A 15450-nucleotide genomic window follows, 5' to 3' on the forward strand; every position below is an offset into this window, starting at 1 on the left:
GGGACCCATAGCCGCCATCTTCTCCTAAACTTAAAGATATTTCAATATTAAAGGGAGATGGGGGTGCATCAAAGGAGATAAACAGAGAGAGGTGTGTATCTCCTTAGGACTAACTGAGAGGAAGTGTAGCAACTTGACTGAATTACAAACACACACCAGTTGTATTAAGATGTAGTTGGGAAATGCATTCCATGTCTTTCACTCTTTCTACACTGGAATATATGCAGAATGAATTGATTAAAAAACAAAATGTGATAGCCAATATTAAAACTATTTAAATTTCCCGATATGCTTGATGTATGTTAATGGGGATGCATAGCCTTTCCTTACCATTTAAGGCTAATGCGTTCAGTTGGCCTGCAGTATAAAGGCAATCCTGCAGTGTAAATGATACCCCTAACCCCAGGCCTACCTGTCAGAACTGTGCATATATTTAAGCGAACTACATTTTTAACAATATCATTAGACTACTATGCGAAATAAACGGAAGCGATGCAGGATCACCTTTTAAAGAAAGTGCCCGGAGTTGTCCGTTTGTGCCATAGCCTGTACATAACGTAACGTCACTTATTCCGTTAACTTTATTTGATTAGATTGTGATATTTCAGACTGAAACGTCGATTGAAGAAATTATGACAAAATGTACATATGTTTTCATATGTAGACTACACGGATGTTACCAGTCGGACATGGATTGTGTTTAGAATTTCCGACACCTATATTTTCGTTTTCTGCACTTTCAAAATATGTTTCCGCGTAAGGGCAAACAGATTTGTAGGTTGTTCTTTTTCCAATTATTTCTGAAAATAGATAGGCAACTTGTTGAACTTCATTCTCGGTCCTCTGCGCATAGGCTATAGAGTAATTGTTGTTCAACTGACCTGAGGTAAAAAAGGGACTGCTTTTATTCAGCAAAATAAATTCACCTACTCGGGTTATCTTAATGCTGTGTTTTATAATTAAACTTTTGAGTTGAAAGGTTCAGAGTCGAATTTCTAAACCTGGTACCGTGCAAAGTGTAGGCTAAACGTTTGCTCTTCACTTAATTATTAACAAAAGGGGACTGAGGACCTGTTACTTGCGTCATGTGAAATGCACAAACCTTATATGAGCCTAAATAATCTGGAATATTTTATTTTCCTTTTGAGAATAGGATGTGACTAAAATTAATAAGTTATAAATCTCATGTCCACACACCACAAAGGGAGAGCTACATACAACACGTTATTGCAGCTTCTTAAACACATCAAGTCATCAAGATTATATCAAGTAAGCTTGTAAGCACCAAACAATTTTCCTCTTAAAATGTGCTTACTGTCAAAACACAACGGGAGGCAGACATTTACAGAGATTAAAAGAGAGGTCTGAAACTAATATACACGAATTCAAAATGGTTATGAACTACATTATTGAATTACGACTAATTAATCCTCATCGACGACATTAGGGTAAATAAAACCGGTTAGTCAACATAACAATAATTGTCAAAATGAATGTGTAAGAAATAACTGAAAGATTGTTTCCATTCATAAACATTTATTGATGAATGGTGGAAATTTTGATATTCAGTTTTGAACATATATAATCCCTACTGTGTTGTCTAAACATATGTTCAATGACATGTCCCTACACACAAACTCATTTCTCATAATATCCATTATTCAATGGTGACATTTTATATATTAACTTTAAGTTATTTAACACCATGTCAATATTTCAAATGCTTGTTCCCAACAGTCAACAGATGATCTGTTTAGCGAGCACTGGATCGGTTTTTATATGGTGTTGCGGGTAACATGTGGGCAATAAATCCCCAAATTCCTTCATAATCACGAAAAGACAAATCACCAAAGGGACCTTTCCACAAGTTATAGGTGATCCGTTTCACGTTTGACCTTCCCCTGAATGAAGATTGCAAATATCTGATTTGTTCAATTTGTAATTTTCTTCTTCCACACTTGTATAAAATAAAAAAAGAAGAAAACGATGTAGTGCATTTTGAAAAAAGCTGACATAGTAGTGCTATATGTAATTAAATAATCTTAAAATATTTTGAAAGCAACTGGTTACGTGACATTATAAAACAATATTCTCTGAATATTCACGTAACTGAAATATGCCTTTTTTGAATTATAAAGGAATCCACAGGAATCCAGAAGTACAAAATGCCACCAGATGAATAATAGACTGCATACACTGCTATGTATAAGTTGGTTCATGAGAACACCGCACTCCGTTCCAGAGAGCATTCAAAATGTCCTGCTTTCTCCACCGTAATTGTGCCTGACAAGTGAAAGGTAGGCCCTAATGCGTCAGCGTGTTTGCGCGCGCGTCTATGAGTGTGTATATGTGTGCGTGTGTGTGTGTGTGTGTGTGGGGGGGGGGGGGGGGGCGTACAGTTCCACACTCTTTTTGGTCCCAAATCCATCCAAAAGTGATGAGTCCAAACATTATCAACAATGCATGTCATTACATGTGGTTATCACCCCAACTCACTAAAGGAAATTCAAACAGCGTACCGCACATGACCCGCATGGTTGGTTCTACAGACCCTACATCTTGAATGCTCCTAACACGATCAGCATCGATCAAGGATTATATGACAATGGCTTGAAAAACACAAATTCAGAAAAAGACAAAATACAAAATATTGAAGAGTTACCTTTCAGTTCAACTGAACTCAAATTAAAACTGAATATTGAGTTGGGTTTGGTGCATAAGCCTTAACTAACAAGTATACATTTCTGAGGGAAACAAAACGCACATTTGATATTTTTCCTTAAAAACACAACTAATAGCCTAAGATCCATAAGGCCATTTAAATCAAAATCCGATCGATCAAATTCAAGTAGTTTCCTAGTTTCATAACAATGGTAACATTATATTGCAAACCCTTACCGCAGAAAACCTAATGCCACTCTCAGAATATATGTAACAGACTGTCAAATATAATAAAAGTTGTAATTTGGGTCTTTGCCACACCACATCATTACGCACGAAAACATCACGCGCCTAGCAAAATAAAAATCGTTTTATTTTCCTCTTTTAAAAAGTTTTAGGATTACTCTTTTCGAAGCCGTGAAACTCACATGAAAAACTCTGGGGACGAGGGTGTGTTGTCGCTGCTGGATCCGTTTTCCCTGAAGCCGTTGGTGATGAGTTTCTCGTACTTGTCCTTGTATGCGTCCCTCTCCCGGGCCAGTCGCGATATCTCCGCCTTGAGGTGATCCACTTGCTGGATCAGCTGCGTCTTCTCGCCCTCCAGAACATGTCTCTGCTGGACTCGCTTGTAGCGGCACGACTGGGCATACCCTCTGTTCTTTAGGGTCCTCCTTTTCTGTTTCAGTCGGATCACCTCCTCCTTGCTGACCCCGCGGAGTTGTCGGTTGAGCTCCCGAACAGACATGGTCACCAGCTGGTCGTCCGAAAACCTGTCGTCCAGGTCGAGGTGTCCCATGTGCTGGTGGCTGCCCGCCGAGCTGGCATTGGACGGGACTCCGGTGGAGGGGTGGTGTCCCCCAGCGTGGTGGTGATGGTGGTGGTGGTGGTGGGGACCTCCGTTTTGGGCTGCCGCTGCAGCGATAACGGCCGATACCACAGCGGCTGCTGAGCCCATCTCCTCACCGGCCATGCCGCCTCCTGCCCCGGTCGCCCCGGCAAACTGCTGCGCTCTAGCATAGCCATCGAAGGACTGGAGTTGGTGGCTGCTACTGATCAGCGCCTCTACTGCGTCTTCGGGGCTGAAGCCCAGCGCTTCGGGATTCAGCTGCTGTTGATAGCCGCTCATCCAGTAGAAATCCTCCAGGTGAGCCTTCTGCTCGCTTCCGGAGCCCGGGCTAGGCGCCGAAAAGCTTGGGGAAGGGGGAACCGAGCTGCAAGGCGTGCTCATCGGGGTGGAAGACAAGGATCCCCCGGCGATCAGGCGGTTGCACTGGCTGATGCTGCGATCCGGCTCCACAGGCTCCTTTTTCACTTCAAACTTCATCAGATCGAAGTCATTAACATATTCCATGGCCAGGGGACTGGTGGGCAGGTCGGAGTTGCTCATTGCCAGTTCTGATGCCATCCTCTTGCTACTGCTGACAGCAGTCCTCCAAAGGGGTTGAGCAGCACCTGTCAAAGCAGGCTGCTGTGAAACGCACTGAGCCAGCTTGATTTCTTTATTTATTTTATCTTCTAAAAATGTTTAGGGAAAAAAACGCGTTTTTGTCCGGACTAACTGCGCAGCGCACGTTTTTAGTTTTTTAAGTTGTATATTTGTTTCTTTACGCAGTCTTTGCACAGACGCACTAGAGCGGCGCGTGCTTTTCTCTCTCCGTTTTCTCCCCTCTCTCCCCTAGTCTGCGCGTAGTTCTGTGTGTTTCTAACATTTATTACTTCATGCCTTTTTTCGGATTAGAATTGAAGGAGGTTCACGTGCCGTGTCACAGGCAAATTCGTGCCTTGTAGAGAAGGAAAAAAAACTCCACCCAGGCTTGACTGAAATAGTTTTTTTAAAGGGATCAACCCCCGCAGACGAGTTTAAAAGCATTGCTGAGTTTTATAGTAGTTCTGACGTCAGGGCTCAAATATTAAATGGACTTGCACTCACAGCCAATGAGCTATCTCGCTTTGAGGGCTAATTAGCATAATAGTAGAGATTCCAAAGTTTTGAGAAATATCAGCAACACTCTCCAGACTAGAATAAAAGCAATGTTGGCTACAAACAAAATAATGAAACATCACATAACCAATTGAATTTAGCGATCTTCAAAAGGACATTTTATGGTGAGTATGTTAATCCTATTTCTGTCATACAATTCTAAAAAATAAGGCTGCCTAGGCTTTATAAGCAAATCATGACCATTTAGTTAATTGGCTCCCGGATACATGGACAGGCCTTTTCTATTGTTAGCTTAATGAAAAAGCATGCTGGGCTAAGTTATACATATACATATATTCATATATATATATATATATATACATATCTTCATATATATATATATATATATATATATATATATATATATATAAGGTTCAAATTAGTTAGTAATTAGAATTAGTATTGAGGTTAGTGTAATTATTTACAACTAATAGCTTTCATTATGGAACGATGGATGGTTGGAACACTTCACCTTGTAATACCCGCTGACTCGCCCCTCGCGGTGCATGTGTCTGTTTCTACTACTCCCATTTAAAGGACATGTTCATTGTTGTACTTTTGCATTTTCTGTATTGTAGCCACTTCTTGATCAGGGAAGTTTCTAAAAGTACACTCATGCTTTCGAAAGGGTAGCGATTGTTGAAAAAAATTAAAATAATAATAACATTGTTCCGGCCATTTGAGTGGCTGTTAGCAAACCCAACAGCGCCACCCTTCGGAATAAAACAGTATACCTAGGTCAGAGTAAACGGCAGGTGGTACGATTAAGTTCGTTTTGGGGTATCACATTACTTTGTAAATAATAACAACAATAATTAAAAAAATAAGATGTGCTCCTTGTACAGTAATATATTTCCAATATCTGTATGTGAAAGCAAATAAAGTGATCATTTGATAATAGTTAAGGTGACTAAACACACTGAAGAAGGTCACAGGACCAGGGTTTGGATGTCACTTTCACTATAAACCATTCAAAACAAACTCCAAGTTAGTCTATAGGCCATAAAATACTAAAGTACCTCTCAGTCTTTCATTTACAATGGAGAAACCTCCCAAACCGTGCTAATTTCCCTTTATAACGACTAGAAGACGCCTAGCCCCTCACTTTCTCTATACCTCAGGAGTGGTGGCACATAACAACAAACAATAAAGAGGGCTATCCTCAGAGGAGAGGAGAGTAAATAACACCTCTCTCTGTGGAGCGTGTCACACGGGGAAGCAACATCTAGAAGTACAAAGCCTCCAGCAGCACAGCACCAAATCCCCTGTGCCTCAACACAAGTAAATATTATCCTGGTCCCTGTGACTGTTCATGGGGACTTAACACTAAACACAGAGGATAAACACACTGTTTTATTCATTAAAACACCAAAGAGAGGCGGCTCCCTCTGAGGAAGAGTCTCTGATGGGATGGATACATATCAGAGAGTAGAGATGTCCCTTCTGATGCCACTGTGCTGGTGCTCTGTAAACACAGTCATTTCTATGAAAGTGTAATTGCAGTAAATCTCTGTAAATTAAGTGAGTCTTTTGAAACAAACCAATTTTTTAAACATATGTCATTAAACACATGATCAAAATGATGTTGCTTTATCCAATTTGTTTTGTGCTAATAGCTACATTATTAATATTGCACGTTTCATTCGTAATAATTGCAATTAGAAAAACATTTTCACTTGTTTTCCATAGTGTGTGTATACATATACATATATACACGGTACATAATGTGTCTGATAATACATGGAACATACTAAGTGGGCATATACTGTAATATTTTCTTTGTTTTAATTTTGTTCTCTTAAACCCATAGTCAATTCGACAGACCTGTCCAAGGAATTTCAATGTTTTTCCACTTAGCTAATTTGGTCTAGACCTGCTCAACTCAAGGAGCGCTTTGACTGTCAAAAATATGACCTGTCCAACCTGTGTCCTCTCAGAACACTATGGCTGGGTTCATCAGAAAATATGGGCCGAGAGGAAGATGGAAAGTGAAAAGCCTATCTAAACAGAAACTATGTCTTCTCCAGGAGACATTTGAAAATGTGCACACCATGTGAGGATTTCGGTGTTTTGAGGTCAGTGAGTGTCAGAATCTGTCAACAGTAAATGTAAAGGCTGCATGTTGCTACCTCAGGCTTATTTGATCAGATTTAAATTTTGTACATTTTGTATTCAAACATTGGTCAATTTATGTAAAGGAACAGCCTGTATCATTGACACCACGCAGGATGGGCATATGCACTCACACTACTTATTCCAAATCTGACTACGCCATCAACTGTCAGAAAAAAAAAAGTGCCATTTTGTCCATGAGCAAGACAGTTAAGCCATATTGGTCTCAGGTCGTTTCTGTAAATACAATGTGTCCTCAGACTACTTACCTGTTAAAATAAAGGTGAACAAACTGTCATAATAGTGTAGATGTTATCTGTGTATGATTATTTAATGCTCTGTGTTTCAGTTTTTAACACTTTGGTGTGCCTTCCATTATAAAGGACTTGTGGAACAGTCATCAGTGTGAGTTAGTTGGGTACTTCCAAGTTTCCTCTCATTCCCATCCTCTTGACTTCTACTTCCTTTGTTCGTCACATTAATACAAGTCATTCAAGCACTAAGGTGTTTTGTAAGTTTTGACATTTCATAAATGACTGATACAGTGTTGTCTCACCAGGGTCTCCACAACTGTCAATGGATCTTGAGGTAATATTCTTTTGTCCATCAAGTGAAGGGAACAATAAAGCATGAGCTTTTTTTTAAAAATCTTTCCACATTACTGCATTATATCAAGAAGTCTTTGATTATATATTGTTTCATTTTCTACCCAAACATGCATTGCTTTCAAATATGGTACACTTAATCTAAATCACAAGTGTTACTGCTGAGCGTGAAAGAAAACCTGTGCTGCCAGTTGATCTCCCAGGATGAGAGTTGGAACACTGTTTTACATATGTCCACTGATGCTCAGAAGCTGATAAAGAAAACATAACGTCTGAAGATTATCCTGGCTTGGAAGACTACACATGTTGGCGTTTCTAAGGATTACAACGATACATTTTTGGTCCCTTTCAAACAATCTCCTAGAACTCAATGGACAGTGCTTCTATTTTTTTTTTTTTGTGGAGTGTGAATGGGCGAACAGAAGCCAGACCCCTTCAAAGATCCCCCAAAGCTTTGAATGAACCGAACTCTGAGCACCTCTCTAGATATTTTTCTGTTAGAGTTCAATTGATTTGATTCACTTCTTTGGTGCAATGTGAATATAAAGCTTTCTTGGTTTGCATAACATTGCATTAAGCACTAGGGTCTTTGTCATAAAGCATTTCAGCTGCATTAGCCATTCTCTGTAGTGCGAAAAAGTACCCAGAAAGTAATTTGCAGGTTGGCAGTACAGTTGTGACTATATTATATTAAGGCACCATGTAATTGGCCATTATTCCTCTGCAGTGTATCCTGTTACTAGTCATTTTTACATATACTGTACATTTTTTATAATTATTATCTTCCATTTTACTTAATTAATACCATCAGCTAAGCAGTCACATCCATAGCTGTCCATATTCCGATGGCAAGCTGGGTCCTGTACTGTGCATTCACCCAGCATGAATGTAGGAAAAGATCTTGATTCCTTTGCTCCACAGCAATATGAATGTTTAGAGGATTGGGCCTAAACAGTGTTGAAGTGAACTGGCACAAGAACTGAATCCTTCAAATGTCAGCAGGAATACAAAGAACTGTGTTATTTTATTAGTCCAACAAAATATGTTTTTTGTGGAAATCTAGCAGTATAACTTAATAATATTCTTACTTCTTCTCTAGTTGCATTTGCTATGGATTGTTTTATAAAGTATGTAGGAATCACTGATGACCTATCAATTACTATGTTTTCCAGTACACTTTATCATGACAGATAAACCCATCTAATTTCCTACAGCCATGTTGACTAAATGTAAGGAATCAAGCATGAATGAGCTGTTTCAACATTATAAACAACCTCTAGAAACGTTCATCCATGTGATTATACATGTTGTTACCTGTCAATGAGCCAGGAAGTGGCCAGGAACCCTTTTTGAGTGAATTTGGTTTTGCTGGTCTTTGCTTTTCACTTTTTTTTCACCAGATGCACTTTGACATAGAAATTGGAAAGTTCTATAAAAGTTTACAAAGTTACATGTTACACTGAACAAAATTATAAATCCAACACTGGTTTTTGCTCCCATTTATCATGAGCTGAATTCAAAGATCTAAGTCTTTCTCTATGTACACAAAAGGCATATTTCTCTCAAATATTTCTCTCTAAATCTGTGTTACTGAGCCCTTCTCCTTTGCTGAGATAATCCATCCACCTCTCAGGTGTGACATATCAAGATGATGATTAGACAGCATGATTATTGCACAGGTGCGCCTTAGGCTGGCCACAATAAAAGGGCACTCTAAAATGTGCAGTTCCATCACACAGCACAATGCCACAGATGTCCCAAGTATTGAAGGAGCGTGCAATTGGCATGCTGACTGCAGGAATTTCCACCAGAGATGTTGCCCGTGAATTGAATGTTCATTTATCTATCATAAGCCATCTACAAAGGTGTTTCAGAGAATTTGGCAGTACATCCAACCGGCCTCACAACCGCAGACCACGTGTAACCACACCAGCCCAGGACCTACACATCCAGCATCTTCACCTCCAAGATCGTCTGAGACCAGCCACCCGGACAGCTGCTGCAACAATCGGTTTGCATAACCAAAGACTTTCTGCACAAACTGTCAGAAACCGTCTCAGGGAAGCTCATCTGCATGCTCGTCGTCCTCATCGGGGTCTCGACCTGAATGCATTTCGTAGTCATAATCGACTTGAGTGGGCAAATGCTCACATTTGATGCCGTCTGGCACTTTGGAGAGGTGTTCTCTTCACGGATGAATCCCAGTTTTCACTGTACAGGGCAAATGGCAGACAGCGTGTATGGCGTTGTGTGGGTGAGCGGTTTGCTGATGTCAACGTTGTGGATCGAGTGGCCCATGGTGGCAGTGGGGTTATGGTATGGGCAGGCGTGTGTTATGGACAACGAACACAGGTGCATTTTATTGATGGCATTTTGAATGCACAGATATACCGTGACGAGATCCTGAGGCCCATTGTTGTGCCATTCATCCATGACCATCACCTCATGTTGCAAGGATCTGTACACAATTCCTGGAAGCTGAAAACATCCCAGTTCTTGCATGGCCAGCATACTCACCGGACATGTCACCCATTGAGCATGTTTGGGATGCTCTGGATCGGCATATACGACAGCGTGTTCCAGGTCCTGCCAATATCCAGCAACTTCACACAGCCATTGAAGAGGAGTGGACCAACATTCCACAGGCCACAATCAACAACCTGATCAACTCTATGCGAAGGAGATGTGTTGCACTGCATGAGGCAAATGGTGGTCACACCAGATACTGACTGGTTTTCAGACCCCCCCGGACACATTTTAGAGTGGCCTTTTATTGTGGCCACCCTAAGGCACACCTGTGCAATAATCATACTGTCTTATCAGGATCTTGATATGCCACACCTGTGAGGTGGATGGATTATCTCGGCAAAGGAGAAGTGCGCACTAACACAGATTTAGACAGATTTGTGAACAATATTTGAGAGAAATAGGCCTTTTCTGTACATAGAGAAAGTCTTAGATCTTTGAGTTCAGCTCATGATAAATGGGGGCAAACCCCGAACCCGGTGGTGGACACCGGAAGTAAGGGATGCCGTCAAGCTGAAGAAGGAGTCCTATCAGGCCTGGTTGGCTTGTGGGACTCCTGAGGCAGCTAACGGGTACCGACAAGCCAAGCGGACTGCAGCCCGGGTGGTTGTGGAGGCAAAACCTCGGGCCTGGGAGGAGTTCGGTGAGGCCATGGAGAAGGACTATCGGCTGGCCTCGAAGAGATTCTGGCAAACCGTCCGGCACCTCAGGAGAGGGAAACAGTGCCCTACCAACGCTGTTTACAGTAAAGGTGGGCAGCTGTTGACCTCAACTGGGGATGTCGTCGGGCGGTGGAAGGAGTACTTGAAGGATCTCCTCAATCCCGCCGTCACGTCTTCCATTGAGGAAGCAGAGGATGAGGGCTCAGAGGTGGACTTGTCCATCACCCGGGCTGAAGTCAGGTCCCTGTACGACCGAAGCAGGAGCTTGGTCCGCATTGCCGGCAGTAAGTCAGACTTGTTCCCAGTGCATGTTGGACTCCGGCAGGGCTGCCCTTTGTTTTATGGACAGAATTTCTAGGTGCAGCCAGGGGCCGTAGGGTGTCAGGTTTGGGGACCACACGATTTTGTCTCTGCTCTTTGTGGATGATGTTGTTGTGTTGGCCCCTTCAAACCAGGACCTTCAGCATGCACTGGGAAAAGGGTGGCTTGCCCACTTCAGGTTGGTGGAGAGTGCCTGCCTCAAGTGGAGGAGTTTAAGTATCTAGGGGTCTTGTTCATGAGTGAGGGAAGGATGGAACGGGAGATTGACAGACGGATCGGTGCAGCATCTGCAGTAATGTGGTCGATGTATCGGTCTGTCGTGGTGAAGAAAGAGTTGAGCCGCGAGGCGAAGCTCTCGATTTACCGGTCAATCTACGTTCCTACTCTCACCTATGGTCATGAGCTTTGGGTCATGACCGAAAGGACAAGATCCCGGATACAGGCGGCTGAAATGAGCTTTCTCCGCAGAGTGGCTGGGCAAATCCCTTAGAGATAGGGTGAAAAGCTTGGTCACCCTGGAGGAGCTCAGAGTAGAGCCGCTGCTCCTCCACATTGAGAGGGGTCAGCTGAGGTGGCTAGGGCATCTGTTCCGGATGCCTCCTGAACGCCTTCCCGGGAAGGTGTTCCGGGCCCGTGCCACCGGGAGGAGACCACGGGGAAGACCTAGGACACGCTGAAGGGACTATGTCTCCCGGCTGGCCTGGGAACGCCTCGGTGTCCCCTCGGAAGAACTGGAGGAAGTGTCTAGGGAGAGGGAAGTCTGGGCATCCCTGCTTAGACTGCTGCCCCCGCGACCCGGCCCCGGATAAGCGGAAGAAGATGGATGGATGGATAAAAACATATATATAATGAAAAGAACTTTACAATATGTGTTTTATCGCTTTCTCATATTCACAATAAAATTAAATGCTAGCATCCATATATTAACAAAAACAAAGCAGTCTCTCTCTTTGTCTTGATTTTGGGATGGGTCTGCTCTAATATATGAATGGAACTACTCTGATATTAATAGACAGAGCTTTGAAAGATCATTCAAAATGGACATCATAGTTTTAAACATATTTTGAGGCTATAAAGTCAGTTTACTCTTGCATTGTTTACTAGGGTTGGAGTGAACCACGTTTATACAACCTCCTTCTCTCCAGGACTCATCCTTTTCATTCTCCCTCATGCAGTGGGCAGGAAGTTCATGTCTCTCCTGCACATCCACCTCTAGACTGATTCCCATCTCTGGATGGGGGATGGTGTGTGCAGAATGACGTGCCTCGTACTGGATGGCCTACTGCCTGTCACTGCTGCGTTGTGTAATGTTTAGGTAGCACATATATTCTCCAGTCCATCCTTGTTACTTCAGGTCTGGTGCTATTTTCTTGATATTATGTATAGTACATTCTTTGCCTTTGATTTCACACAACTATTTTAACCACTATTCCCACCCTCTCCAATACCATGTACTGTACCAGAGTTGAGTGTTTGAATCACGTTTCCGGGGTGTGAAAGCTCAGATGAAAAGATCATCTAACCAGGGGCCAATGACCACTGGTTATAGACCAGCGAATCCAGAGCTATTCCTCTTATCTCACTATTTATACCTTGTATATAATCTGTATTTGATAATATATGCAGATTAACTCTCTATTAAATGCTACAAATAGATCAAGTCTTTGTTTAATACTGTATGTGGATGAACTATTCCTGGACAAAAAGTTTTTAGTCCAGGACTAGGCTTAACCTGTATTTGCTGGTCCAATTTGTATATTTAATGTTATATATGGATTAACTGTGTATTTAATACTGTATTTAGATTAACATTGTGTTTAATACCTTATGTGCATGAACTGTGGATTCACTTTATTTAATAATGTGCACATGAACAGTGGATTAAATACTTTATATGTGGATTAACTATGTATTTAAATCTATATGTAAATTCACACTGTATTTAATACTATATGTGTGGATTAACTATGTATTTAAATCTATATGTAAATTCACACTGTATTTAATACTATATGTGTGGATGAACTATGTATTTAAATCTATATGTAAATTAACACTGTATTTAATACTATAAATGTGGATTAACTCTGTATTTAATACTATATATGTGGATTAACTATGTATTTAAATCTATATATGTGGTTAAACTGCAGATGAAATGCTACATATATGTGGATTAACTATGTATTTAAATCTATATGTAAATTCACACTGTATTTAATACTACATATGTGGTGGATTAACTATGTATTTAATTCTATATGTAAATTAACACTGTATTTAATACTATAAATCTGGATTAACTATGTATTTAATACTATACGTGTGGATTAACTCTGCATTAAATTCTATATGTATGTGCATGAACTCCTAGTCTCCCTCCTAATGGGGAAGGACCAGAATGTTGCTGTTCCAATTGGCCTCCTCTGATCTCAGACACTCATTTAATTAGGAGTGAAGAGAATTAAGTATTTTTGTGGGGTTTTAACTAAGTGTTGTATCGCCTGTAATGGAATGAGAGAGCTGAGATGAGCTATTACAAGCTATTCAGTGTTTTATGGGGGGAATAAAAGAATGCTCTTTCTCTCCTCTCTCTGATCTCCTTCTAATGCTTCTACATCATCTGTCCCTAATGCACTCTAATTCATCCTTCATTCATTTGTCAGACCTCTGCTTCCTCTTTCACATTCAGTTCGTCTGCTCTGAAAGGTTTTACTGTCTGTGCTGCATGGGTTTATTTACACTTTTCTATATGAACCACAACATATTGTATCCCAAGTGAATTGAGAAACAGATACCTTGATTAACTATGTGTAATTCAGCATTGTCACTTACAATAAATGGCAGAAATATATCACCCGCTTTCACACACACACACGCACGCACACACACACACACGCGTACACACATACAGACTCACTCAAACATATACATGCATGCACACACACACAAAAAACAAAGCATCCTACCTGACTGATCAAAGATTACTGAAAATGTTTGGTAAATAATACAACAAAGTGACATAGATTTTAACTTGAAGGGCCAGTTTTGGTCCAAATACTTCTATCCAAACCAACAGAAACATCAGTACTTCTAACCAAACCAACTGTAACATCCCTGCTTCTAACCAAACCAACTGTAACATCACCGCTTCTAACCAAACCAACTGTAACATCACCGCTTCTAACCACACTGTGACATCACTACTTATAACCAAACCAACTGTAACATCCCTGCTTCTAACCAAACCAACTGTAACATCCCTGCTTCTAACCAAACCAACTGTAACATCACCGCTTCTAACCAAACTGTGACATCACTACTTCTAACCAAACCAACTGTAACATCCCTGCTTCTAACCAAACCAACTGTAACATCACCGCTTCTAACCAAACCAACTGTAACATCACCGCTTCTAACCAAATTGTGACATCACTACTTCTAACCAAACCAACTGTAACATCACTACATCTAACCAAACCAACTGTAACATCACCGCTTCTAACCACACTGTGACATCACTACTTCTAACCAAACCAACTGTAACATCCCTGCTTCTAACCAAACCAACTGTAACATCACCGCTTCTAACCAAATTGTGACATCACTACTTCTAACCAAACCAACTGTAACATCCCTGCTTCTAACCAAACCAACTGTAACATCACCGCTTCTAACCAAATTGTGACATCACTACTTCTAACCAAACCAACTGTAACATCACTACATCTAACCAAACCAACTGTAACATCACTACATCTAACCAAACCAACTGTAACATCACTACATCTAACCAAACCCGCTGAACCATCAAATATTTATCATCAAACCAACTGAAACATCACTACTTCTAACCAAACCAACTGTAACATCACTACTTTTAACCAAACCAACTGTAACATCACTACTTTTAACCAAACCAACTGTAACATCACTACTTCTAACCAAACCGACTGAAACATCTCTACTTCTAAACAAACCAACTGTAACATCACTACTTCTAACCAAACCAACTGTAACATCACTGCTTCTAACCAAACCAAAAACATAATTTTGCTCAAAGGATATTTTTTATCATTTATTGTGTTCATAGAAGGCATATCGGTTTCCAACAGGAAATTCAACACACACACACACACACACACACACACACACACAGACACACCCAGCTGTGAAACCTGGGCCCTGAGCTCATCCTTACTCATTAGACACATACTGCTACATCATTAGGCTCATTAGTGAGCCATACTGTGCGCCAGCCACTATGTGTTTGTGTGTATGTCTGTGTGGTGTGTGGTGTGTGTGTGCGTGTGAGTGTTTGTGTGTGTAACCCTATGTAGAGAAGTGCAGGTAGTTTATAACGCTCCATCTGAAAGGTAATGTCAGTGTTTCCTCAATGTCTGCTCTATTTCTAGGCCTGTGACGTTGCTCCTGTTAGTGTTGTTAATGTGCATGATTATAAACAGGGTGACATCAGAGCTGTGGCCTTTCATCTGCTGTGATTCATGATGCAGCTGTAGGCGGGCATGACCTGGGAGCTGCTGTTTGTGAGGCTGGTCTGGTGTGTGCGCTCTGTGTGCAT

At 41.2% G+C, this 15450-nt stretch overlaps 1 protein-coding gene across 1 annotated transcript in view; it reads right to left on the bottom strand.

The window, feature by feature from the left end:
- The window catches only part of LOC105022181 (transcription factor Maf), a 54022-nt gene extending 49514 nt beyond the window's left edge, over positions 1 to 4508 (bottom strand). The window contains exon 1 of the mRNA XM_010890380.3: positions 3090 to 4508. Within this exon, the coding sequence (XP_010888682.1) occupies positions 3090 to 4066 (977 nt within the window). The 5' untranslated portion in view covers positions 4067 to 4508. The remainder of the gene's footprint in view (positions 1 to 3089) is intronic.
- Positions 4509 to 15450: the final 10942 nt, after the last annotated feature.

Source organism: Esox lucius, chromosome 19 (assembly GCF_011004845.1).
Source record: "Esox lucius isolate fEsoLuc1 chromosome 19, fEsoLuc1.pri, whole genome shotgun sequence".
Taxonomy (NCBI): Eukaryota; Metazoa; Chordata; class Actinopteri; order Esociformes; family Esocidae; genus Esox; species Esox lucius.